Raw genomic sequence first — 25421 nt, 5'->3', positions numbered from 1 at the left:
AGTGAGGGCCCAAGAATCCCCCTCTGCCACTGCCCAGCCAGGCGGGGTATAGGGGGTTACAGGAGGGTGGATGTCAGGGGACACATGGCCCCGGGGACCCCAACCTAGCTGGGTCTGGGTGTCTATCAGTTCTGGGTTTGTTGATTTGGCTCAAGAAAAGCTCTCATCTCTGGGTCTCGATTCCCCATCTCAAACACAGGGTGTAGGGGAAGACAGTGTACTCTTAAAAAGTCTTTGGAAGTGGAAAGAGGGATAGAGAGACATGGGGCCAGAGAAACCAATGGGCAGAAGAGCATAGAGATGGGGGCTAGAGGAGCAGAGGGGCATAGAGGCAGGGGCCAGAGAGGCAAGAAAGACAACCAGTGAGCCAGAAGGGCATAGAGTCAGAGGGGCAGAGGGGCACGGTTGTGGTGGGGGCCGGGCAGTAGAGCCACGAGACCAAAACAGAGGACCAAAGAGCTAAGGGACATAGAGTTGGAAGGCCAAAGGGGCTTTCAGACTAGGGGCCAGAGCACAAAGGCTCATGCCTATGGAGCCAGAATTTTGGAGGGGATGGAAACCAGGGTCCAAAAAAGACACAAGGACATAGAAATCAGAGGGCTAGAGGACCCGAAGGGCCATAGGGTTGCAGAGAATAGGTGAGCAAGGGGCTGGCCTCCTATTCTCCCTCTGCCCCTCCAGCCCCCTCAGGCCCCGGCTCACCCAGGCAGCGGGTGCCATCCAGGCTGCTGGCAAAACCACGGGGACAGGTACACACGTAGCTCCCAACAGTGTTGGTGCAGTCGCCCCCGGAGCAGAGGCCTGGCACACTAAGGCATTCATTCACATCTGTGTAGACAGATGCCCCATCAGAGCAGGGCCCCCAACAACCCTAAGCCACCTCCTCCTCCTCCTTGCAGGGGAGACTGAGCCACCCAGAGCAGAGAGGAGGTCCCAGCCTGTCCCTCTCCCAGTCACCCACCTTCACACTTGGCGCTGTTCTCACTGAGCCGATGTCCAGAGGGGCAGCGGCACTCAAAGGAGCCCACAGTGTTGACACAGCTGCCCCCCTGGCACAGGCCTGGGACAGCCTGGCACTCATCCACGTCTGCAAGGGAGTGAGAGGCCCATCAGAGAAAGAAACCAAGGCTGCTGAGGGCTCCCACTCAGCCTTGGCTTCCGAGACCTCTGTCCTCACATGCTGGCCCCTCACTCACCTTGGCAGGCCCCTGTGCGGATATTGGGGATGAAGCCCCGGCGGCAGGGGTGTGGCTGTGCTGGGCAGAGCTCACATGGGAGGCCCCAGGCACGGCCCACGGTGGCACAGCAGAGAGCCTTGGTGCAGGCAAGGCCTGTCAGTTGGTGCTGGCACCCCTCAGGGCCCACTTGACCAAAGCAGGGCCCTGTCCGGTAGTCTGCAGGGCAGATAGATGTGGGCAGCTGGCCTCAGGCTGCCCCCACCCCCACAATCTTCTGCATCTCCATCTCAGTACCCCCAGCTCAGGCCTCTACTTCTGTAGCCTGGACCAGTGCAGCAGCTGCCTTCCCAGCCTCCCTATACCAGCACACCAGGTTTTTCCCTGACCACAAGCCTTTATTCATACTGTTCCCGTTCCTTACCTGATGAACTCCTACTCACCCTTCAAAACCCTTTCTCTTTAAAGCATTCTCCAGCCAACCTCCAAGAGAGGCCAGGACCTCCAAGCCCACAAAACCCAAGACCTGTCTGGAGACTCCTACCCCTCCCCTAGGAAAACCCAAGACCTGTCTGGAGACTCCTACCCCTCCCCTAGACCCACCCTCCCTTCAGGTCTGGGCAGGGACCCATGGATGCCCCACTGGAGAGCCTGTCTCATCCCTGAGCACGTATCTGGCCCTGCCAAATCTCCCAGACTTTGGGAGGTACCCAGTATCCGCCCAAATGCTCTGAACCCACAATTCTACACTATTGACCGAGCAGAAGGTGGTCTCCTCGGTGCCCCCACTGCTGTGCACAGGCCCAGATGTGACTTCCTGGCTCCATCCTCCAGATGGTTCCAATCAAGGGGCTGGCACTGGACCAAGGGAAGCCCCTCCCAGAAGGAGAAGCCAAAACCAGCCCCCAGCCCAGGCCCCATATGGAGAAGGGGCTTCACAGAGACCCCCCTCCTCCGCTGACGGTCCTGACTCCCAACGCCAGTTCACCCAAGACCCTGGAACCCCACTCACTCCTGCCGAGGCACCCAGCCCTGGCTCTCTCAGGGGCCCCCACCGTCCACCACCCACCCAGGCCTCTCCTCTCTCACCCTCCCCACTAACCTTCACTCTCCCTCAGCTACCCGGTCTGCTCCCCCTCTGTCAGCCCAAAGTCCAACTCTGCTTTCTTATCAAATTCAGTTTCCCAAAGCCCACCCTCAAACCCAAGTAACCCTCAGCTCCCCCAGCTTCTGATTCATTGCTCTACTCTCTCCAGCCCGACTTCGGGCACAGCTGTGCCTCCTCCCCCAGTGGCATCCCCGACACTGGGGTTAGTTCCAGGGCCCTGGCCATCTTAGCCCTCCTGGACTCCTTGGGCAGGCTGAGCCCTCTGATGGCTCGAGCAGCTGAAAAACCCACCAGCCTGGGCATCCGCAATGCCACCCACTCCTGTTCACTACCTCCGTCTCAGCCTCCAGTGGGCTCCATCTTTTCAGGGCACCTTTAAATTGCCCTCCCTTCTTTTCCCCAGGAACCTCAACTACCTGCTAGGCTTCAGACCCCATGGATGGGGCAGCCACTGGCCTGGGTGTCCAGCTGCTTCTTAGATGACCCACAGGCTCCTCAGCCAACACTGAGCTCAAGGTCTTCCCCCTCCCTGACTGCCAGCTGCACCACCTTTCCCCTAGTTTTCAGATCAGACCCAGAGTTCATCCCTGCCTCCATCCCTCCCCACCCCCATCCAGCTTCTCACAAAATCCTGCTGCTCCCACCATCTTTGTCTTGGCAACAGCCTCCCAACAGGTGACCTCACCCACCTCAGCCCATGGGATCATTCTCATGAGCTCCAACTTATCCCTTCCTGCAGGAAGCCCTTCCTGACTCCCTTCCCTGAAGCAGACAGTTTCTCTGCCCTTTGCAGCAGCAGGGACAGCAAGAAGGAGGTCAGCTGGACCTTCCCAGGGCCTGGCCATGTATCAGGGGCTGCCAGGAAGCCCTCCTCCCCCCAGACCCCTTCCCCATACTCAGCTCGGTACCTCTCTCACATTGAGGCCCCATGAAGCCGTACACGCAGGCGCAGTGGTTCGGCCCAATGCAGCGGCCCCCGTTGTGGCAGCCGCGGTCACAGATGGCTGTGAAGGAAGGGAGTGGGTGGGTGGCCTGGGGACCCCCAGCAGCAGAGAGACCTGGGGCCTGAGCAAGCCCTTCTTCACCCAGGAATCCCCACAATCCGGCCCAGACTGAATGATAAGAATGTGACAATGTGTCCCCTCCAATCCCTGTCCTAGAAGAGTGACCTGTGGGCAGTGGGCAGGTGGCAGCAGGGACCTGCCTTCTGTGGTCCCCAGCCCAGGTGCGTATGGGGGCTACTCACGCTGCCCACATACGGTGCCGGTGTAGCCCCTCTGGCACAGGCAGGACTCCCCTTGGCAGCTGCCCCCGTTCATGCAGCTCACACTGCATCCTGACCCTGAAGGAGGGGAGGCGGGACACACAGTAAGGCCCGAGATGCACATACAAGGCAGTGGGACCAGGTGCACCCAGCCCAGCTCTGGTCCTGCAGCAAAACCAGCCTCGGCTCCCAGAAGCCTCCGGAAGCCTCTCACCTTCCCTTCCGGCCCCTGGGGGTCACTTCCTGCTCACCTCGGTTCACTCCGCAGCTGGGGGCCAGCTTCCCGTCCGCGCAGGCGCACAGGTTGGGTCGGGAGCAGAAGCCCTCGCCACAGGCGTGCCTACAGACGGCTGGAGAGTGGGCATCAGTCAGGGCCAGGCCCCGAATCCTCCTCCATCCCCGCCCCACGGGTACCGGGCCGAGGCTCCAGTTTCCTGCTGAAGCCATCGGGAGAGAGGTGCTCTTTGGATGAGAACCATTGAGTGGTAAGGAGAGAAGCTGCAGGTGCTGGGGCAGTGGCTGTGGTGCTGCAGGGGAGGAGGGTGGAGTGAGAGTCTCCCGGGAGCGGAGCGGAGTAAGCTTCTAGACACTCTGGGGAGGGGGGAGGGCAGAGAGAGACAGAGCGACTGAAAGAGAGAAAGAGATACACAGAGAAAAAGACAGACACAGAGAGACAAAGACAGAGACAGAGACTTAGGGAAAGACCAAGAGAAAGTGAGACCAAGACAGAAAGAGACAAAGGACTGAGAGACAGACAGATGCACAGGCAGCTGTGGTGTGGTGTGGCAGCCTGAGGACAGAGGCAGGGACCATTCCTATGGTTTAGCCAGATGCCCTAGGCCAAGTCCTCTTGTAAACAAGGCTGGACTGCTGGCAGTAGGACAGCTGCCCCAGCGTCCCCTGCCTGCACCTCCCACCTCCAGAAGGCAGTGGCACTCACGCATGACACACTGGTTCCCACCGGGCAGCGTCCTCCAGCCAGGGCAGCAGTAGGCATGAAAGCGGGAACCACACACGTTTGGCCTTCAGAAGAGCAGGCGTGGCTGGTGAGACCCTGTAGGCTGGCTGTCCCTTGGGTCTCGTCCCCCAGCCTAGTGGGACAGCCCAGCTCAGCCCACACCCCAGGGGCCTCCCAGCATCCCTGGTACCACACACCCCTGCAAGACGCCTGGGCTGCCACGCCTGCGCATGCGTCCGAGACCGGCAGACTCCACCGCCCCGTCCCAACGGCCCTGGACACCCGCCACGCACAACAGGACTGTCCAGGCCAGCAGGAGCCGAGCCAGGGGGTCCCGGGCAACGGCAAGGGTGCTGGCCCTTCTTCCTGTCAAGCACGGACCCTCCAGAACCATGATGTGTCCCTCTGAGGCTGCGGGGAGGAAGCAGAGTCAATCTTACCAGAAACCCTTGGCCACAGGGCACCCAGGAGAACCAGGAGCAGTGGGACAGCTGCTGGGATGGAGAAACTGGGGGCCTACGGGAATCTAGGGACACATCCGACCCTGACCCGGAAGCAGGTGAACAGTCAGGGGAGACTTCTGGGAGGAGGTGTGGTATCTCAGAGATGGAGTCAGCCAAGAGAAGGGTGCTGGGACAGAGCGAGCACAGTGAGAGCAGAGGTGAGAAGAGCATGGAACACTAAGTGGAGGGGACAGAGGGCCTGGGGACCCTGGTGTTTCAGGAGTGCACAGTGGTGGAGAGGAGCATCTACTTTAGGCCAAGGGCTATGGAGAGCCCTTGAAGGGCTTTAAGTGGGAGGAAGAAGGGCAGAAATAGGCGTTTGATGGAGTGTGGAAGGGCTTGTAGGGACCCCAGAGGAAGAATGCAGTTAGGGAGGCTGGGGGCAGGCATCCAGGTGAGAGGAAAGGATTTGGGGGACAATGAGGAGGTGAAGTAAACGTCAGTTAGAGGTTGATTTGAAGGGAGATGGGAGGCCTGAGGAGACTCCTAGAATTCTGGCTGGTAGGGCTGAGTGGAGGGAGAGAGGGGTGGGAGCTAGGTGACAGGAGGACATTCTGGGCAGGAGCACAGGGCACAATGGACAGAACAGCCCTCGGCCCGGCAGTCAAGGGACACTAAGCCATCACACAGTGAGGAGCTGAATGGGCGCTGAAGCCCAGGCAGAGGGGTGGGAGGGGAAGAGGATCCAAGGCACCCCACCCTCAGGAGGTGGCTGACTCTCTCCTGGACCTGGAAGGACCAGAGGGAGGCGATGGCGGAGGAGATGATCAGGCAAAAGTTAGGATGAAAACTGAGTACTCCAGGGACAGAAGGCAGACCAAGTGGCCCTCCAGGACAGGATGGGTGAGGGGGCTTTTAAGCCCCACTTTCTGGACCAGGGAGGAGAGGAACTGGGCTGGGAGCACAATGGATGAGTCCACTGTGTGCCCTTGGGCCAGTGGCTGCTCCTCTCTGGGCCTCGGGGTGACATGAGGGTCTGACCAGGTGGCTCCAAGGTCCTCAGAGAAGGAAAAGATCCTTGTCATCTTTGTTGGGCAGGCGAGAAAGATTCGGCCCGGCTGGTGAGGGAGGGACACCCCTTCCTGCTTCCAAGCTGTCCAGGCGGGTCTGCGCTCTGAGGACTCCTCTAGGCAGCTCAGGGCCCCGCGGGGCCTCCATCTCCTGCCCCGCCAGACTCAGCTCCCCCAGCCCCCGCGCCCCTCCCTCCAAAACTTTGCCTCCGCGAACCGCGCCCAGGAGTTGGTGGAATGAATGAGCGGGGACCGCGCGCACTGCACGAGAGAATCGGGGGTGGGTAGCGAGGAGCCCCGGGCTCCGCGGACGAGGAGGGTCGCGCACCCGCGGAGCCAGCGGGCCGCGTTCTCCACCGGGCAGGGCCCGGGACGCAGGCCCCGGGGGCCGCGACCAAACTCGGCTCCAGCCCTCACCTGCGTGTCAGAGCCGGGCGTGTGCCCCGCGCGGGGCCCGGCCCCGCCCGCCACCAGCCGCCCGCTACCCGCACCCGAGCAGAGCCCCTCCTGCCCGCCGAGTCCCCGCGCCCCACTCCCGCGCGAATCCGAGCGCGGGGAGGGGAGGGGGCTGGGCCCGGGGCTGCCGGCTACAAACAAAGGAATCCCCTCCCCCTCCGTCGCCCCGGCCCCCTCCTCCCGCCCCTGCCTCCCCCTCCCGCCGTCCCCAGTTCCTCCGTCCGCCGCCGGTCCCGCGCTTGCCCTACCTGCGAACCGGCGCGCGTGGAGGCAGGCGCCGCGAGCGGATGCGCGAGGCTCGGCGTTGGAGGGCCGGTTCGGAGCGGCGCTGGGGGCCCGGGGCGGGAACACGAAACCGAGAGGCCGACCCCGCCGCCTTCCCAGCCCAGAGCTGCCACTTGGGGGGAGTCGGGGGCGGGAGGAGTTGGGGGAGGGCGCTTTTGCACCTCGAAGCTCCCGGGGCGGGGGCCCGGGGCTCAGATCCTGGGCTGGAGGAGGGGCTGGAGCTGGGGGAGGGCCTGGGGCTCCGGGTGAAACTCCAAGGGGCTGAAGAAACGGCATGGGGGCCACGAAGCCGAGGCGTGGGCTGAGACGCGGTGTGTGGGTGCTGCGGGGACCGCGTTTCGTATAGAAATTAACTGAAGGTAGCCCTGAGATGGGGCTGCGAGTCGGGGTAGCCTGGAAGAGATCCAGGCCCAAGATGTCCCGGGACTCACCTGGAGGCCCTCTCCTGCGTCCTCCCAAGCCGCCGCCGCCTCTTCCCTCGGGCAAGGAGAATTCCAACAGTGACTTGGGAAACTTACCTGTAGCCTGGATTCTTAACTCGACTAAGATCCAGAATCCCTTAAAAATAGACAAAACACTGGGCAAAGATGCATTTCCTAGGGAGGAGGTCCGCATTTTTCATCCTGATTCTTAAAATGAAGAGTTTAAGAATCCAGAAATGTCTAGACTTTCTGATCCTCAGTTTCTCTACCTGTCACAAGGGCTGAATTTCAGAGTTTTTGTTTCATATCTGGAGTCTATATCCCAAGTAAAATTTTCTAGTTTTTCCTTGAAAACTTTCCCACCCTTGAGAAGAGACACCATCAGTGATCCTTAATATGGGAATTGGTCAGAAGCTGTTTGTCGGACCTGAGGCTGTTATTACACTCGGCAAACTTCTATGCATCTGGCAAAGCCCAGTTCAAAAATCCTCCCCACCCTCAAACTAACTTTACCCTATTGAATTCCCAAAACTGACTGTGCCGATCATGACTCCGTCATAGCACTTCCAGAACATAATAAATAGCAAATAACAATTTGAGCCGTTACCTATCTGGTGCTACGTGCCAGGCTTGGTGTTAAGAGTTTCATATACATTATCTCATTTAATTGCCAAGAAACCCTACCAAGGAGATACTCTTACAGTCTCCCAATATGGGTTCCAAGAGACAGACCTGGACTCAATGACATTCCTGCGCCAGAGAGAAGGACCCTGGAAGGGGGAAAAGAAAGGTGCATTCTACCCAGGAATGGGAGCCTTGAAGGATCAGTGGAAAGAAGTAAATATGAAAAGCGGAGGGAAGGACAGGCAAAACCCTAGAGACAGGAGAGTATGGAACATTCGGGAATTGAGTGAGGCTGGAGATTTGGGGGAAAGGAGAAAAAGAAGGAGGGCAAGAGGGGCCCTGGAGGGGTAGCAGAGGCCAGGAACACCCAGAAGCCCTCAGTAGTCTACCCCCACCTCTGAGGGGGGCCGTGGTGGGCTCCCAAGAAGAGGAGTCACTCTAGAGGCTACTCTGTGGGGTCTAGAACTGATTCTGGGAGCAGTGATGGCTCCAGGGCTGGGCTGAGGAAGCATGAGGCAGAGGGAAACTTTGAGGACAAGATTCAGGGCATCCTGGTAGAGGGAGCAGGGTTCCCAGGGCCTGGGAGAAGGGTCAGGATGGATGGGAGGCGTGGGGAGAGTGGGCGAGGGCAGAACCTCAGGGTCAAGTTGACAGAGGTGTGGCATTCCAGTATGGGAAGGCGCAGGGGCTGTTGTGGAAGAGCCAGCTTCCAGGGACACCTCTGTCACCCCTTCTCAGGCTCCTTTGCCAAGGTCCACCCTAGTCTGCTCTGCAGCCACCAAATGTATCTTACACAGACATTGGGGTAGGTACCAGCTGTCCTAGAAGCGCCCAGCGTAGGTGCAGAAGGTAGGGAGGGATCATCCCATGCCAGGGACATAGCATGACCAATACTCCGATGGCTAAGCCCAGGGGAAGGCTGGTGGATCAGGCAGTGATTCCTTCTCCCTACCTGCTCTCTGGCAGCCAGGAGAGAAGGACTCCATGAAATGTGCCCAGACAAAAGCAATGTGGAATTATTGGAAGTCTCCCTGACATGCGGAAGTTCTCAGTGACAGTAGGGACTGAGTGCTTCTGGTCATTGCAACCCCCACAACTACTGTCACACCTTCTTGCCTTTCATTGGCACCGCTGCTTGGGTCTGTGACACTGCTGCCCATTACCAATGAGGTCACCCTGAGAACGCCCCCTATGTGGTCATCCAGTATGTCACACTGTCGCAAAGTGACATTTAAGCTCTCATTCCCCGCCTCCCGGCATCCCAGGGCCACCCCAACACTGTCATGAGGACAGAGCATGTCACACAGTCTCCCCATCAATATTGCAGGATCACCAAATTCCTATTCCAAGGTCACCCGTCACTGTCACTCACTGCTGTCACGCATCAATGGGACACCTTGCTGTTTATGGCTTCCTCCACTGCCTGTGACATTCACGTTGTCTCCTGTCACCTTTATCTTGTTGCTATGACATTGTCATCCATTAATAATTGCACTGCCACCCAGAGTGTCAGGATTCTCCAACTGCAAGTGACAAGAAATCAGCCTCAGCAGAAAGGGCACATGGTCACGTGCAGAATCCCTGGAAGGATTTGGGGTTCTGCAGCCAGAAGAGTCACCCTCAAATCACCCACAGAGCTGGTCCCATACATTCCCTCTCCACTCCCTGGGCTCAGATAATGCTTGATGGTCCTGGATGCTGGAAACCAGTGCCACCCTCAGCAAAACGGAATCCAGGGGCCCCGATTCTGATGCCAGCGTCTGTCAAGATTCAGGGCAGAGCCACCTGGCTGGAGGACGATGCAGGTGAATGCCTTCACCTTGCTGCAAGGGGGCTGGGAAAATGCAGACGTTTTGTTATGGGATCCACCTTGTGAAGGGGGTATTTCCCAGACCCGGGGAAAGGTCATCTGAGTTGCCTGATGGCCAAGGAGATGGCAGAGGTCCTCTATGCTGTCTTGTCATCAGTCCCTGTTCCTGAACCCTCTGCCTTGTCATTCATGACCATCACAGTCTTTTTTTTTTTTTTTTTGATGGAGGTGCCTCGCATATGCTAAGCACACACTCTACGACTGAGCTATACCCCCATCCGCATCACACTGTCTTTTTTTTTTTTGGCAGCCAATCAACTTTCGTCACTCTTCACCACACCTGACCCGGGTGTAGTCTCCTTGCCCTACACACATAGCTCTCCCTGCATGGAGCCACCCGGCAACGGGAGAGAGCGTGTTCGCTTCAAAGACAGGGTCTGGGGGTCCCGAGCCCCTGGAGAGGACCACAGGCCTTATCACCTAGCCGAGCCAGCAGCACCCCAGGATGGACACGCGGACCCCAGCCAGCCTCCTACTGTGCTTCCCCAAGAACACCGCTTCCCCCAGCAAACCGGGTCTTCCACCGCCTTTGGAAAGGAGGCTGTCTCTGGTTGGGTGGTGCTCTGAACAGCAGTCAAGGCTCCAGGAAACAAGGCCCAAGGTGGGTAAAGGGTGACTTTCTTCCTCCTGACCAGACTGAAGAAAACCAGGTCGGCGCAGGCCTGTCATCACAGTGCTGTCACCTCTCACTGCAAAGCTCCCCTGCTGTCCCCAGTCACCGTAGTACGGCCGCCCTTCTGACATTACCCCAATCTCTAGGGTATTCTCCTATTACAGTGTCATCTGTTGCTGTCACACTGTCTCCTCATCGTCACCTGTTGCTGTCATACTTTCTCCATCACCCCCCTGTTCCTGTTCATTGTCACCTGTCGCTGTCACATTGCCACACCGTTCATGTTACCCTGAGCACCCCCACACTGCTGTCATCCTGGAGGGGCACTCTGGAATGTCTGAGTCATTCCAGCTCCATTCGCTCCCCACGTGCCCCCTCCCCTGACTTTCTGTGCCTTTCCAGAGTCCCCTCTTGCAGACAGAACTCAACTGTGTGTGTCCAGGGCCAGAAGATTCCCAATTGCCCATTAGCATGGTCCTGAGGGAGGGATGGAGACAGGGCTGGCACAGTGTGCCCAGGAGCACAGGGCCAGGGCTGGGGACAAAGAGACATGGCGGTGGGGGTGCAGTCTGTGCTGTGTGGGGTGCACTGGGCCTGCCTGGGCCTGGTGGTCTGGGGACAGAGCTCTCTTTGTCTGAGCGCAGGAAGCAGCTGGGCTCAGGGAGGATGGAGCATATGGCTGGAGAGTTTGGCCGGATGCCTGGAAATGAGACTGGCGGGGGGTTGGGGGTGGCGGTGAAAGGGTGACAGGTCCTGGAGTTCCCGGGAAGGTCCTGAGAAGGTCAGGCACAGGCCAGGGGGTTGGGGGTGGTCACAGAGAACATCTGGACCCCAGGGCTTCCCCATCTGTTTCACGGTGTGCTCACCTTGTGCCTGGCAGGACCCTCACAGCAGACCCATGAGGCAGGCCCTCTTGTACCCATTACACAGATGGGAAAACAGAAGCACAGGGCCCCCAAGTCACTCACCCAGTCCCCACAGCCAGTAAAGAGCACAGGCAGATCTGATTCCAGGTCACAAAGCCCCAAACCTCAGTCTCCTGGAAAGAGGGAGGCAGTGGAAACCTCTCTGTCTCTCATACATTCTTTTCTCTTTGACAATGAACTTAAACATTAGGACCCATCTGCTTTCTGTATCTTTCTGCCCTTGCTTTTTTTTTTTTTCTCTTTGTAAACATTTCTCTTCCTTGTAAACCAAATAAGTGCCTTTCGGTGATGATCATCTTTTTCGGCTTTTTAAATTAAGATAACATTCACATAACATGAAATTAACCATTTTACAGTGCACAGTTCCCAGTATTGTGCAACCATCTATCTAGTTCCAAGATATTTTCATCAGCCCAGAATGAAATCCTGTACCCACTACCCCCTCCCCGCAGCCCCGGCAACCAATAATCTACTTTCTGTCTCTATAGATTTGCCTACTCTGGACTTTTCATATCAATAGAATAATGCAGTATGTAGCCTTTCAATCTAATGTTTTTCTCAACCAGTAATGACATCAAGGTATATCCACGTTGTAGCTTGTATGGAAACTGCCTTCCTTTTTGTGGCTGAATAATATTCCATTGTATGGATTGGACCATAGCTTGTGTATCCATTGACACACACTTGGATTGTTTCCACTTTGGGCGCTTGTGAATAGTCTGCTATGAACGGACTTGCTCTTCTCACCTCTTAAGACTTCTTGGAACTATTTCAGTGTCACTTCAAAGATAACGTGCTCCTTCTCTTCCATGTCTATGGAGGACTCCGCTGGTGAGCGGAACTGTGGTTTATTTACCACGTCATCTGCTAGTGATGAGCCTTTGTTAATTTCAGACAGTGCTTCAGGAGATAGCCTAGTCCAGGCACCACCCCACACTACATGTCATGTGGGGCTTTTTGTTAGGGAGAATGTCAAATATATGCAAAAGCAGAGAGAATATCTAGACAGTGTGGTGAGCCTCCATGACTCCATTCGTCAGCTTCAACCCTTATCCATGTATGGTCACTCTCGCCACCTCCCACCCAACCAGCCTGTCCAATGAAGGAACAAACCTGGGTGATGACAGCTCCTGCAGGATCAGCCACTGGAGAGCAGAAGCCCAAGAGAGCAGAAGCCCAAGATGCACAGAGGACAGCTGTCCCCTGTGACTCCTACGAAGACAGAGCCACAGGAAGGATGAAATGGCAGGGCCACACGAGCATCGCAGGGAGGGTTAAGAATCATCTGGGGGCAGCAGATGCAGCTTAGCAGTCGCGTGGTCCAGCGGCCACTCAGCCCAGGGCAAGGAGGGATGGCCACTGCTGACAGCAAAAGTGCTGGCCAGGAGGAGGGGTGGGAGGAACACGGTGCCCCAAAGACCCTTGGAGGTCCAAGGCAGGAACTTCGGAACGGGAGGGCTTCCAGAAACTCTGGGTAGAGAAATCGGAGCAGAGCCGCAGAACCATGATGGGCAAACATTTCCTGAGCTGGAGACAGGCTCGTGTCTCTAAAGGAAAGGGCTCCTGACTGTCAGACTGCGCCCTGCCCCCGGTGACACACCCCCAAGAAGAGATACACCTCTGCCACTTCTGGAATGTCATGACTTGGAAGATCTAGAGGGCGTCCTAGGAGAGCATTCTCATCCAGAACCTCCAGAAGCCAGAAGGTAACAGAACCACTCTACTTCGTAGAGGCTTTTTAGCTGGGGTGCCAGGGAGGTGCCACCTCTCATCCATGAGGATGACAATTATTAAAAAAAAAAACCAAAACTAGATTTAAATATAGAAAATAATGAGTGTTAGTGAGGATGTGGAGAAATTGGAACCCTCATGCTTTGCTGGTGGGAATGCAAAATGGTGTAGCCCCTGAGGAAAGCAGCCTGGGGATTCCTCAAAAAGTTAAACCAAGGAGGGAAGGTATAGCTCAAGTGGTAGAATGCATGCTTAGCATGCACAAGGTCCTAGGTTCAATTCCCAGTACCTCCTCTAAAAATAAATAAATAAACCTAATTACCTCCCCTCTCCAAAAAAATTAAATAAATCTTCAAAAAAAAATTTTTTTAAAGTTAAACCAAGAACTACTACCGTATGGTCCTGTAATTCCACTTCTGGGTATTGACACAAAAGAAGTGAGCTCAGGGTCTCAAAAAGATATTTGTATATGCATTTTCATAGCATAATTATTCCCAATAGCCAACAGGTGGAAACAATCCATTGCTGGATGAATGGATAAACAAAATGTGGTCCATCCATACAATGGAATTGTATTCAGCCTCATTTTTTTTTCAAGAACAGACACATATTTCTGTGATTATTACAACACTACCCTCCAGAAAGGGTTTATATCTGTCTCCTGGGGCAGTGGTAATGAAGTACCATGAACTAGGTGACTTAGAACCATGGAAGTGTATAAGCATAGCTTTTTGTTGTCTGTGTTTTTGATGCTTTTACACCTGAGGCCTTGCTCACTCTGGAGGGACTGCCCCTCCCAGGATGAATTAATTCCTGGTATCACCCCGCAGGGCACCATTCAGATGCAAAGCAACCAGTCCAGCCCACACCTTCAACCACCACAGGCCTCACCCCTGCCCTAAGCACCTGGGACCAGGTGCCAGGCAGAGAGTGCCAGCCCCTACGCCCCAAGCTGGCTGTAATTATTCAAACTGGCTAATCCTAAACCTGCTTACCCTGCATTGCCTGGCCTTCCCCTTGGGAACCACGATAAAGTTCTTATGTTTCCCCAGGCCCTGTCCACCTCCTGACCAACCCTGGTGCTGCCCCATGTGGCCCTGTGTAGTGTACTGTGCCCCTCTTTTTAGGAACTGTAATAACCTTTTTTTTTTTTTGCAGGGAGGTGGTAATTAGGTTTACTTATTTATTTATTTTCAGAGGAGGTACTGAGGATTGAACCCAGGACCTCATGCATGCTGAGCGTGCGCCCTGCCACTTGACCTATACACTCCCCTGCCAACCACTTGCCTTTTCAATGGCCATTGTCTCCTGGCCCGTTGTCTCTGTCATACCTGCATAATGATAAAACCCACATTTTAAAGAAGTCTCTGCATCTTAATTTCTCTCTGTTTGTAAGGACACTAGTCATATTGGGTTAGGGCCCATTCTGATGACCTCATTATAACTTGATTGCCTTTGTAAAAATGCTATTTCCAAACCAGGTCACATTCTGAGGTCCTGGGGGTTAGGACTTCAACATATTTTTGGCAGGGGCGGGGGGCAGGGAAGGCTGCAATTCAAACCATAACAGGTTCTATCAGCTGATACCCACCTGAGCCCCTGAGAGAACCTGTTTGCTTGTTGACTGACACTAGGTGTGACACAAGAGTGTGTTCAATTCCTCTGCATCCAGTATGTCCTGAACCCTCCAGACTCCAACCCTGGGCAGCCCATCAGCAGAGCCCAGGTAGGCTCGAGGACTGGAGGTCACCAAGGTGAATAAGAAGCTTGTGCCTGCTTAGGACCTGTTTCATTTCACCTGGAGGAGGCTGAGAAGGTGACCCTTTTCCAAGGACCACACTCTCAGGAATCTCCCATGAGGACAGAGTCCAGAAACAACGCATGGGTTTGGGGAAGCCCAGTGGGGGAGATGGGTCAGCGACTCCAGGTCAAAGTTTGGAGGCCATATTGGAAGAGGTATTTGCGCACCCATGTTCATCGCAGCAGGATTCGCAACAGCCAAGACATGGAAGCAATCCGAGTGTCCATTAACAGATGAATGGATAAACTAAATGTGGTATCTATATGATGGAATATTATCCAACCTTAAAAACAAAGGAGATCCTGACACCTGCTACAACACGATGAACCTTAAAGACATGATGCTTGGTGAAATAAGATACAAAAGCACAAACACTGTCAGATTCCACTCATGGGAGGTTCCGAGAGGAGTCAGATCCTTAGAGACACAAAGTAGGTGGTGGGGCCAGGGGGAGGGGGAGTCAGTGTTTCATGGGGACAGAGCTTCAGTTCGGGAAGATGAGAACATTCTGGAGATGGATGGTGGTGATGGTTGCCCAACAATGTGCTTAATAGCACTAAAAAGTACACTTAAAGATGGTGAAGCAATCGTTCCATGATGTATGTGTACATCAAATCATCCCATTGTACACTTTAAACAAATACAATTATATTTATCAAGTACTCCTCCATAAAGTAGGAAAAAAAATTTTTAAGAATTTAAAGAATGATTTGAATGGCAAATTTTATGTCATGTGTGTTGTACACATTTTTTGTTTTAATGTGGAGTCTCACTGCTGAGCTCATCCAAGCCCAGCCCTTTGGCAGAGTTCTCTCCCTACCTTCGGCCTCCATCTCTGGAGGGGTGGGGCTGGGCGAGTCTGATTCCTTGGCCATCTCTGTTCCCCAGGGCATCCCCAGAAATATGACTCATGCCAGCTTCACTGAGTGCTCAGTGTTTTTCTTGGTTTTTGTTTTTTCCCTCTCTCTCTTTTTTAATGGAGGTACTGGGGATTAAGCCCAGGACCTCGTGCACGCTAAGCATGCTCTCTGACACAGAGATAATACCCTCCTCTCCCTTGAGGGAGAGAAAAGCCTAGATGTTTCTGCAGCTCTAGGACAAATAGTTGCTAGCTGCCATTCCCCTTCACAAGTCATGCATTTCCTGTACCTCTGACAGTTTGGACACATTTCTAGAGTCACAGTCCTCTCTCTATCACTGGGGAGGGCAGACTTGGTCACCGTTTGGGGGAACAGTTAGAGCAGCCAGGCTGGTTGCACCCAGAACATGGAGCTTGGAACGTGAGGTGATGGTCAATGCAGCATCCATCGGAAGCCTTCTGCTCACTGCCCGCTGACCTGCCGGAACCTTCTCCTTTCAGTTGGAGGAGGCGTGAGCATCCTATGGCCACGGTAACAAATTACAACAAACTTGGTGGCTTGAAAAACACAAACTGATTATCTTACAGTTCTGGAAGTCAGAGTCGGAAATGGTTTTCACTGGCTAATGTCAAGGTGTCCTCAGGGCTGTGATCATTCTGGAGGCTCCAGGAGGAGTCCATTTCTGGGCCTTTTCCAGCTTCTAGAAGCCACCTACATGCCTTGGATCATGGCCCCTTTCTCCATCTTCAAAGCCAGTGATGTAGCATCTTCTTTTATTATTATTATTATTATTTTTAATTTTTTAAGTGTTTTGCAGGGAGTGGTAATTAGGTGTTTGGTTTTTTTTTTTTTTTTTTTTAATGGTGGTATTGAGGATTGAACCCAGGACCTCGTGCATGATAAGCACGCACTCTACCACTGAGCTAGACCCTCCCCCCTGTGTAGCATCTTCTAACCTCTCTCTGACTCTCCTGCCTCCCTCTTATGAGGACCCTGGTGATTCCACTGGAGCCACCCAAGTAACGCAGGAGCATCTCCCCATCTCCAGACCCTTAACTTCATCCCATCTGAAAAGATGCTTCCACGTTAGGTAACATCTCCACAGGTCCTGGGGATGAAGATGTGGACATCTCTGGGTTGCTCTGGAGAGTTTTCCTGATGGAGAAGATACCTCATCATCAGCTCCAGAGGAATGAGCTAGTTGTGAAGTCCCAGTTGTGCCTCTCGACCTCCAGACCTTGTTTCCCTCATCTGGAAAATGGGAAAGAAAATCTCTTTTGGTCCTTTTCTTGGGAAAATCAAGTGGGGTCAAGCTGAGAGAAACATGCCATGGCCATGTGGTAGCCCAAGACACAGATGCCCAGGGACCCAGTCCTGAGGGCATCATTTGTTTCTATGCAACCGTTTATTGATTGATTTATGTATATTTGATTTACAATGTTGTGTTAGTTTCTGGTGCACAGCATAGTGATTCACTTATACATATATATTCTTTTTCATCTTCTTTTTCGTTATAGATTATTACAAGATATTGAACATGGTTCCCTGCTCTATACAGAGGAGCCTTGTTGTTTGTCTGCTTTATATATAGCAGTGTATATCTGTTAACCCCTAATTCCTACTTTATCTCTCACCTCGCTTTTACCTTTGGTAATCATAAGTTTGTTTTCTGAGTCTGTTTCTGTTTTGTAAATAAGTTTATTTGTATCATTTTTTTTGGAATCTACATAAAAGTGATATCATGTGATATCTGTCTTTCTCAGACTTACTTCACTTAGTATAATAATCTCTAGGTTCTTCCATGTTGCTGCCAATGGCATTATTTCATTCTTTTTTATGGCTGAATCCATTGTGTATATATGGACCACATCTTCTTTATTCAGCCATCTGTTGATGGACATTTAGGTTGTTTCCATGTCTTCGCTATTGTAAATAATGCTGCTATGAACATTGGGGTGCAGGAGTCTTTTTGAATATGAGTTTTCCATGGATATATGCCCAGGAGTGGGATTACTGGATCATATGGTAACACAATTTTTAGTTTTTTAAGGAATCTCCATACTGTTTTCCATAGTGGTTGCACCAAACTACATTCCCACCAACAGTGTAGGAGGGTTCCCTTTTCTCCACACCCTCTCCAGCATTTATCGTTTGTGGACTTTTTAATGGTGGCCATTTTGACTGGTGTGAGGTGATATCTCATAGTAGTTTTGATTTGCATTTTCTGTTTTTTTTTTTTCAGTTTTCAATTTTATTAGATAGAATTGTTACAATTTGACTGCACATATACAATATATTGCATGTGAATACATGTATACAATATACTGCACTTTTTTTAGTTTACATATGTGTACTGATCATTGTTTCTAAGAACAGTTTAGAGCTTTAGCTTTTTGAATTTATATAGCTCTCAAAGGAATACAGCCAACTACAAAATAAGAATCAACAGAATGCAGTAATCCATTGATTTGCATTTTCTGATGATTAGGGATATCTTTTCACGTGCCTATTGGCCATCTGTATATCTTCTTTGGAGAAATGTCTGTCTAGGTCTTCTGCCCATTTTTCAATTGGGTAGTTTGGTTTTTGTTACTGAGTTGTATGAACTGTTTATAATGACTACCATTTCTTCATCAGCCACTACATACCAGGCACAGGGGACAGGAAGAAAGCAGAAACAGCCTCAGGCCCTGCCCTCCTGCAGTTTATCAGAGTCAGGGTTCATTCAACCATTTATTGGGTGCCTACCATATACCAGGCACTGTTCTAGATGCTGGGGAGACTGGTAGCAAATAAAGCAAAGATCCCTGGAACTCACATTCTAGTGGTGGTAAGTGACGTGGAAGGGAGGTACTGGTGCCCCAGGGCCTGGCTTAGGCTGGGGCGTTGGTCAGAGGAGGCTTCTCCAAGGTGGTGACACTCACTTTTAGATTGGTGGATATGGAGGAGTTAAACTGACGGGAAAGGAAGGGAAGAACATCCCAATGAGAGGAAACAGCATGTGCAAAGGCCCTGTGTGAGTTGCATGGCTGGAGCACAAGGCAAAAGCGAGAGAGGAATGAGAAGAGAGGCTGGGCCATCCATGGGGATTTTCTTGCTCCTTTAAAATCAGCAGGGAGCTGTCTAGGACTTTCATGCAAGGGGTGATTTGCAAGGGGTGATTTGCAAGTGGGTTCTGCAAAGACTGGGGATCCTGGGCCAGGCATGGATTAATCCTGCTGAGAGAGGAGGACCTGGGCATCCACCACCAGCCCTGCTATCTGCACCCATCTCTCTGGAGCTCTGGTATCTCCTGATGGTCCCATCACACCCCCACTGCTATCAGAGTCCTCACTTACAGCTTCCTGCCCTGCTCCCCCCAAACCTCAAGGATGCCATTTGTTCAGTCAGCATCTATTAAGCACCCACTGTGTGCTAGGTACTATACATCTGTTATCACAGTGAGTCACCCCAGTGATCCTCCTAGGAAGGTGTGAAGCCCCAGATCATACTCGAAGAGTGAGGACCAACAGTGCAGTTGGTTATGTGCAGACTCTTGGGCCCAGAAGCTCAAGCATCACTGATTCTCTGAAGACACACATGAGCCAGGGTAGCCCCTGGGTCCTCAGTGAACACTCACTGAGTCAATCAATCAATCAATCAATGGTGGGTAAGTCCACTGTGGCTGCGGGGAAAGGAATGGAAATTGCCTGTGAAGAGAGGTGAGTTGTACTCAGATTGGGAGCCAAACCTGGGAGCATGAATGTGACCTAGCAGTAGCAGGGAGCCATTGAGGGTTCTAGGCAGGGAGCCACATGATCTCATTTATGTTTGCGTTGGATCAACTGTCAAGAAGGGTGGAGTTCATTGAGTCTGTCGCTAGGGGGCACTCAAGTATTCCTGTAGATTGTCTTCAGGTCTGCACTGTCCAGATGGTGAGCGGTTGAGCCCTAGAAACACGGCCAGTTCGAACAGAGATTTAAGTGTGAAATACACACTGGATTCCAAAGACTTCATAAGGGAAAAAGAATGTCACAGGCCTCATCATTGCTTTTTTAAATATTGACACGTTGAAATGATGATATTTGGGGGCACACTGGGCTAAATAAATTATTAAAATTTCATCTGTTTCTTTTTTACTGTTTTGTAATGTGGTTAAGATTGCATATATGAGTCACGATTATATTACTATTTTTCTTTTTTTACATATTTTTAAATTTTTAATTATTTATTATCATTTACAAAAATTTTCCCCTTAACGGAGAACACTGGGGATTGAACCGAGGACCTTGTGCTCACTAAGCACAAACTCTGCCACTGAGCTATACGCCCCCTGGCCCTGCCACAATTATATTTCTATTGGACAGCACTGGCTTAGAGGGAAGAGCTGCTGTTTTCAATGGTTTTCAGAAGCAAACTCTTTTTCTCTTATTTCCTCTTGTATTGGTCATCCTACAGTGTTTCCTACGTGATTATTCTTCTAGCTCATTGAATAAACTTACACATGCATAAATAAACAGACTGAAAATAGAGAGTGAGGGCCATTGTTTTATCAATATGGAATCATATTGGATCCACTTTTTTACCCAAGGCATCTTATGGAAATTTCTCAGACCACCTGCTGAGGTTCTAATTCACCCTTTGTAATTGGTTGATAATCTCCCATGGTGTGGATGACCCTAAATTTATTGAACCACATTCCCATTAACAGGTGTTCACTTGGTTTACAAGTTTTATTCCCTCTGCTACCAAAAAGAAAAGGGGGGAAAAAGGCACTACAATAATAAATACTTTTATACGTATGTCCGTATACAATGATACTTTTATTTCAAAGGGAAATATTTCCAGAATGAGATTGATGGATGAGGGCTTGTGTATTTTTACTAATTTTAATAGATTTTTATCAGGTTGTAGATATCAATGAATTGATTCTAAAATTTATATGAAGAACAACCTTGGAGGACCGACACTACCCAGTGTCGAGACTTTCTATAAAGCTACAGTAATCAAGACAGCATGGGACTGGCAAAAGAATAGATCAATGAAACAGAAGAGAGAGCCCAGAAATAGACCCACACGAATATAGTCAATTGATCTTTGACAAAGGCAAATTCGATGGAGAAAGGACAACCTTTTCAGTAGATGGTGCTGGAATAACTGAATGTCCATACGCAAAAAAAAAAAAAAAAAAAAAAAAAAAATCTAGACATAGACCTTACACCTTTCACAAAAAAATGAACTCAAAATACAGCATCATAAATTACCTTGAAATGGCAAATTTATAGTGATGGAAAGGAGAATAGAGGTTACCAGAGGCTGGGGAAAGGGGGTGTGGGAAGTTATTATTTAATGGTTACCGTTTCTGTTTGGGATGATGAAAAGTTCTGGAAATAGTGATGTGATTGCACAACTTGTGTATGTAGTGAATGCCACTGAATTATATACTTAACAATGGTTAAGTAGTACATTGTATATTATGTATATTTCCCTCCCACCCCTCCCCACACACACATAGGCTCATAGACCTGGATGTAAACCACAAAACTATAAAACTTCTAGAAGGAAACATAGGAAAAAAAATCCAGGTGACCTTGGGTTTGGCAATGGATTTTTGGATACAACATAAAAAGCATTATCCATGAAAGAAAAAAAGTTGATGCTGAACTTGAATAAAACTAAAAACTTGTGTTCTGTAAAAGGTGCTATTAAGAGAATTAAAAAAAAAAAGTCACAGACTGGAAGAAAACATTTGCAAAACACATACCCTCTCCCCAAAAAATAAAACAAAATTTTTTAAAAAGGGGGAGGAGGGTATAGCTCAGTGGTATAGCACATGCTTAGCATGCATGAGGTCCTGAGTTCAATCCCTAGTACCTCCTCTAAAAATAAATAAATAAATAAACCGAATTACCTCCCTTCCCCCACCAAAAAAAAAAAGCAATAAAAAAATTTAATTAAAAAAAATTTTTAATGTGGTTCTTTTTCAGTTGAAGTTTAGCTGATTTACAATGTTGTGTTAATTTCTGTGCAGCATAGTGATTCGGTTTTACATATAGATATATTTTTTCATGTTCTTTTTCATTATAGCTTATTACAAGATACTGAATGTAGTTCCCTGTGCTCTACAGTAGGACCTTGTTTATCTATTTTATACACAGTAGTTTGTACCTGCTAATCTCAGTCTCCTAATTTATCCCTTTTCTTTCTCCCCTTTGGAAACCATAAGTTGTCTGTGTCTGTTCAATGTGGTTCTTTAATCATCTTTCTAATTTCATCTATATTCATTGAACTAATCAGATGTTCCCCTTGGGTCAGTAATCAGAATGTGCTTTTTTTTTTTTCTCAAAATCATTGATTTCCCCTAGGATTTTCAGAATGTTACCTGGAGCTGCATGTAGAATTCTCTTATTTAACTGTTCCCTTGTATGCTGACACCTTATCTCCTTCAAGGTCGCTAAACCTGTTTATTTTTCTGCTCTGACTGTTACAAATCTATCAGGGTTTCAAGGAGTTACCTGTCTCATTTTTTTTTCTTTTAATTTTTTTAGGGGAGAGGTAATTAGGTTTATTTATTTTTAATGGCGATACTGGGGATAGAACTGTTGTTTCATTGGTTTTTAAAGAACCCACTTCCGTAGGCACCCATTTACAACCTTTCCCCCTCATTTGATTCATTTCTGTTTTTCATCTCTATCCATTCCATCTTCCTAATTTCTTTTTGTTCTTAGTCTAATTTGTTAATGTAGTTCCGTCCTTGTTGCTTTTTTTTTTTTATTGAAGTATATAGCCAGTTACAATGTGTTGATCTCTGGTGTCCAGCAACATGTCTCAGTCGTACATATAAATACATATATTTGTTTTCATATTCTTTTTCATTATTATAATAATGGGATAATTAAGGCTCTGAGAATTTCTCCAAGATCAGTTTTATCTGTTTCAGGGATTTTGATATGAAATGTTCTTTTTACTGTTTTCTGAATAGTTTACAAGGTCCCAGAGAAGATCCTCTGTGATCTGGGTGCCAGCACAGTTGCATAAACCCAGGTAACTTGGAAGTTAGCCCCAGCCATGCCCAGCCCCCGTCCAGCCTCAGGCAGCAACAACCCCTCCCCACCTTGGTGCATACCGTCATTGGCAAATATTGACAGATGCTCCCAGAAACAGAGCTGGCACAAAGGCATAATAAAGAAGGGCATTTTTTAAGTGTACATTTCAGCAGCATTAAATGCTTCACATTGTTGTGCAACCATCACCACCATCCATCTCCAGAACTCTTTTTGACTTGTAAAACTGAAACTGTCCCCATTAACATTAACTCCTCACCCACCTCCCCGTGATCCGGGCCCCCACCATCTACTTTCCATCTCTATGAGTCTGACTACTCTGAGGACATCCTGGAAGTGGAATCATACAGTCTTTGTCCTTTTGTGACTAGCTTATTTCACTGAGCATCATGTCCTCAAAGTTCATCCATGTTGTGGCATGTGTCAGAATTTCCTTCCTTTTTAGGGCTGAATAATATTCTAATGTTATGGCTGGACTGCATTTTGTTGATCCATTCACCTGCTGATGGACGCATGGGTTGCTTCCACCTTTTCTGCTACTGTGGATAATGCTGCTCTGAACATGGGTGTACAGATATCTCTTGGAGGCATTTTTCCTTTTAATTCTTCTAAAGAGTAACATTTTCCAAAACCGTTCCTTGCTTTTAAAATGAACAGTGGATGGTGGACACTTTTGAATGAGCCAACAGAGTTGTGCTAGCTCCGAGATTAGCTCATGCGCTGCCCAGATTCAGTTCCTGGCTCTGTCACTACTTCTGTGACTCCAGGCAGATCCTATAATCCTTCAATACCACCTCGGTTTCCCTCCTTGTCTGTAAAATGGGGGAGAATTTCAGCACCTATTTCCCAGATCTAAATGTGATAAGCGAGGGAGGGTACAGTTCAAGTGGTAGAGCGCATGGTTAGCATGCATGAGGTCCTGGGTTCAATCCTCAGTACCCCCTCCAAGAATAAATAAATAAACCTAATTACCTCCCCCCACCAAAACAAACAAACAAACAAAAATTTTAAAAAGTGTGATAAATGTTTCAATACGTATAAAGAAAAACCGTAAACACAGGTAAAGCACCCATCACGGCACAGCACATCTAAGCTGCTTCTCTTGGGATGTTCTCCACCCACATGGCAGCCACAGGGATCCCCTTTCCTGGAGGGGCCACTGTTTTTATTTAACTGGACCACAATGGACAGACACTGACATTTTGCTACCACAAATGATGCAGCAGGGAATCACCTTGTAAATCACCTTGTGAATTTCTTTGCGCCTGCAAGTTATCTGCAGGTTGCTTTGCCAGAAAGGGGGTGGCTGAGTTGAAAGGTGTGCGTCTTTCACAGTTTTATAGCTGGAGTCTAATTGCCCTCCTGAGGCTGTGTCCAGGGTTGGGTCACACCTGCAGTGATTGACAGGACTGGGTCCCCACAGCACAGACTTTGCTCTTTGCTCTTCTGATACAGAGAGGACTTAAGAGGGGACATGACTTGATAGCAGACAGAGGAGGAGGCACTGGCCCTGGGACAGGTGAGGCTCTGATGTGCTGGGGAAGCAGGAGCCATGTGTGTGTATGTGGTGGGTGATCAGTGCTTAAGACCACGAGGAAGGAATGATTAAATCATCCTAAAGGCCAGTGAGTTCAGTTTGCAAAGGGCTCTGCTGTCTCCAGCTAAGAAAATGAGCCCTCTTCAGGGCTGTAGGAAAGTATCGGCAGACTCTCAGCAGGGGTGGGTGACGCCATCCCACCTGTTCCAGAGCCATCTCTCTAGCTGCTGGTGGCAGGTGGGCTTGGGAGTGGGCTGAGTCAGGAGCACCAGGCAGGAAGCTGTTACAAAACTAGAAACAGAGGTCAAGGGTCTGGATCCCTGGGGACCATGAGCTGTGATCTGTTCATAAATAGGGAAGAACAAATCTGACTCCATATTGGATCTGTTTCTTTTACTTTAAGCTTTGCAATCTATTGCTTTTGCTACAAGTTAATCACTAAGCAGATGTTGCCTATAAACTTATATTACACATAATGGCCCATCTCTGGGAACCCTGCCTCCCAAGTAATGAGCATTTAAATACCTTTGTTTAGCTCACAGGAAACACCCTGACCAGGCCCACCCGTGACTGACTGAAGGCAGGAAGAAATCAACACATCCCCTCTGGAGGCTGAAGGGAGCTGGAAATGCTTGACTTTCCTCCCTCCCCTTCTAGTCTAAAAGAAGCCTGACTTCCAACTCAGCCAAGATGGTTCTTTGGGACACCGGCCCACCGTCTTCTTGGTCTGCTGGCCCTCCAGATAAAGTCTACTATTCCCCAACAACTTGTCTCTCTATTTACTGGCCTGCCGTGGGGTGAGAAGTACGAGCCTGGACTCGGTAACATGTTCTGGCCGCCGCAGTGGCCCCAGGAACCTAAGATGTTGCGCGTGGAGGGGCTGATAAGCATTTGCTGACGGAATAAATGAAGGCAGGCAACACAGGTGGAGCAAAGAGGAGGGCTCCTCAAGTGTGTTAGGCCGGGACCAGCAGTGGTGTGCAGAGGGCAGTGTCGTCTCTGACTTGGATGTAAGAGCAAGGATCGCTGCTAAAGGGAAGAAGGTTGTAGGCAGCAGGAGGGGTACTGGGTTGGAGAAGGGTTTTCGCTTTGGGTCTTCAGTGGAAGAGATGGTGAGGAACTGTGGAAGCTTGGTGAGATTTTGTTGGGACACTGGGGTGAGCAAAGGGAAGAGGAGGTGATTAGGGAGAGGGTTGAGGGCAGAGCTGACCCAGACTGAGCCCCCTTGGAGCAGT

At 50.4% G+C, this 25421-nt stretch overlaps 1 protein-coding gene and 1 long non-coding RNA gene across 2 annotated transcripts in view; one reads left to right on the top strand and one right to left on the bottom strand.

Moving 5' to 3' along the window:
* The window catches only part of FBN3 (fibrillin 3), a 53856-nt gene extending 47047 nt beyond the window's left edge, over nt 1–6809 (bottom strand). The window contains exons 1-9 of the mRNA XM_032466227.1: nt 6723–6809; nt 4703–4916; nt 4488–4570; nt 3799–3897; nt 3530–3625; nt 3192–3287; nt 1197–1394; nt 962–1087; nt 703–828 (exon numbers count right to left, since the gene is read on the bottom strand). Of these exons, the coding sequence (XP_032322118.1) occupies nt 703–828; nt 962–1087; nt 1197–1394; nt 3192–3287; nt 3530–3625; nt 3799–3897; nt 4488–4570; nt 4703–4899 (1021 nt within the window). The 5' untranslated portion in view covers nt 4900–4916; nt 6723–6809. The remainder of the gene's footprint in view (nt 1–702; nt 829–961; nt 1088–1196; nt 1395–3191; nt 3288–3529; nt 3626–3798; nt 3898–4487; nt 4571–4702; nt 4917–6722) is intronic.
* LOC116659110 lies at nt 3909–24891 on the top strand. Its single transcript, XR_004314418.1, has 3 exons — nt 3909–4032; nt 9926–10276; nt 24722–24891. It is a non-coding gene; the product is annotated as an uncharacterized LOC116659110 (long non-coding RNA).
* The last annotated feature ends 530 nt before the right edge of the window (nt 24892–25421 follow it).

The sequence above is a fragment of the Camelus ferus genome, chromosome 22 (genome assembly GCF_009834535.1).
Source record: "Camelus ferus isolate YT-003-E chromosome 22, BCGSAC_Cfer_1.0, whole genome shotgun sequence".
Lineage (NCBI taxonomy): Eukaryota > Metazoa > Chordata > Mammalia > Artiodactyla > Camelidae > Camelus > Camelus ferus.
The sequence above is the reverse complement of the archived record's forward strand: the minus strand, read 5'-3'. Positions and strand labels throughout refer to the sequence as shown.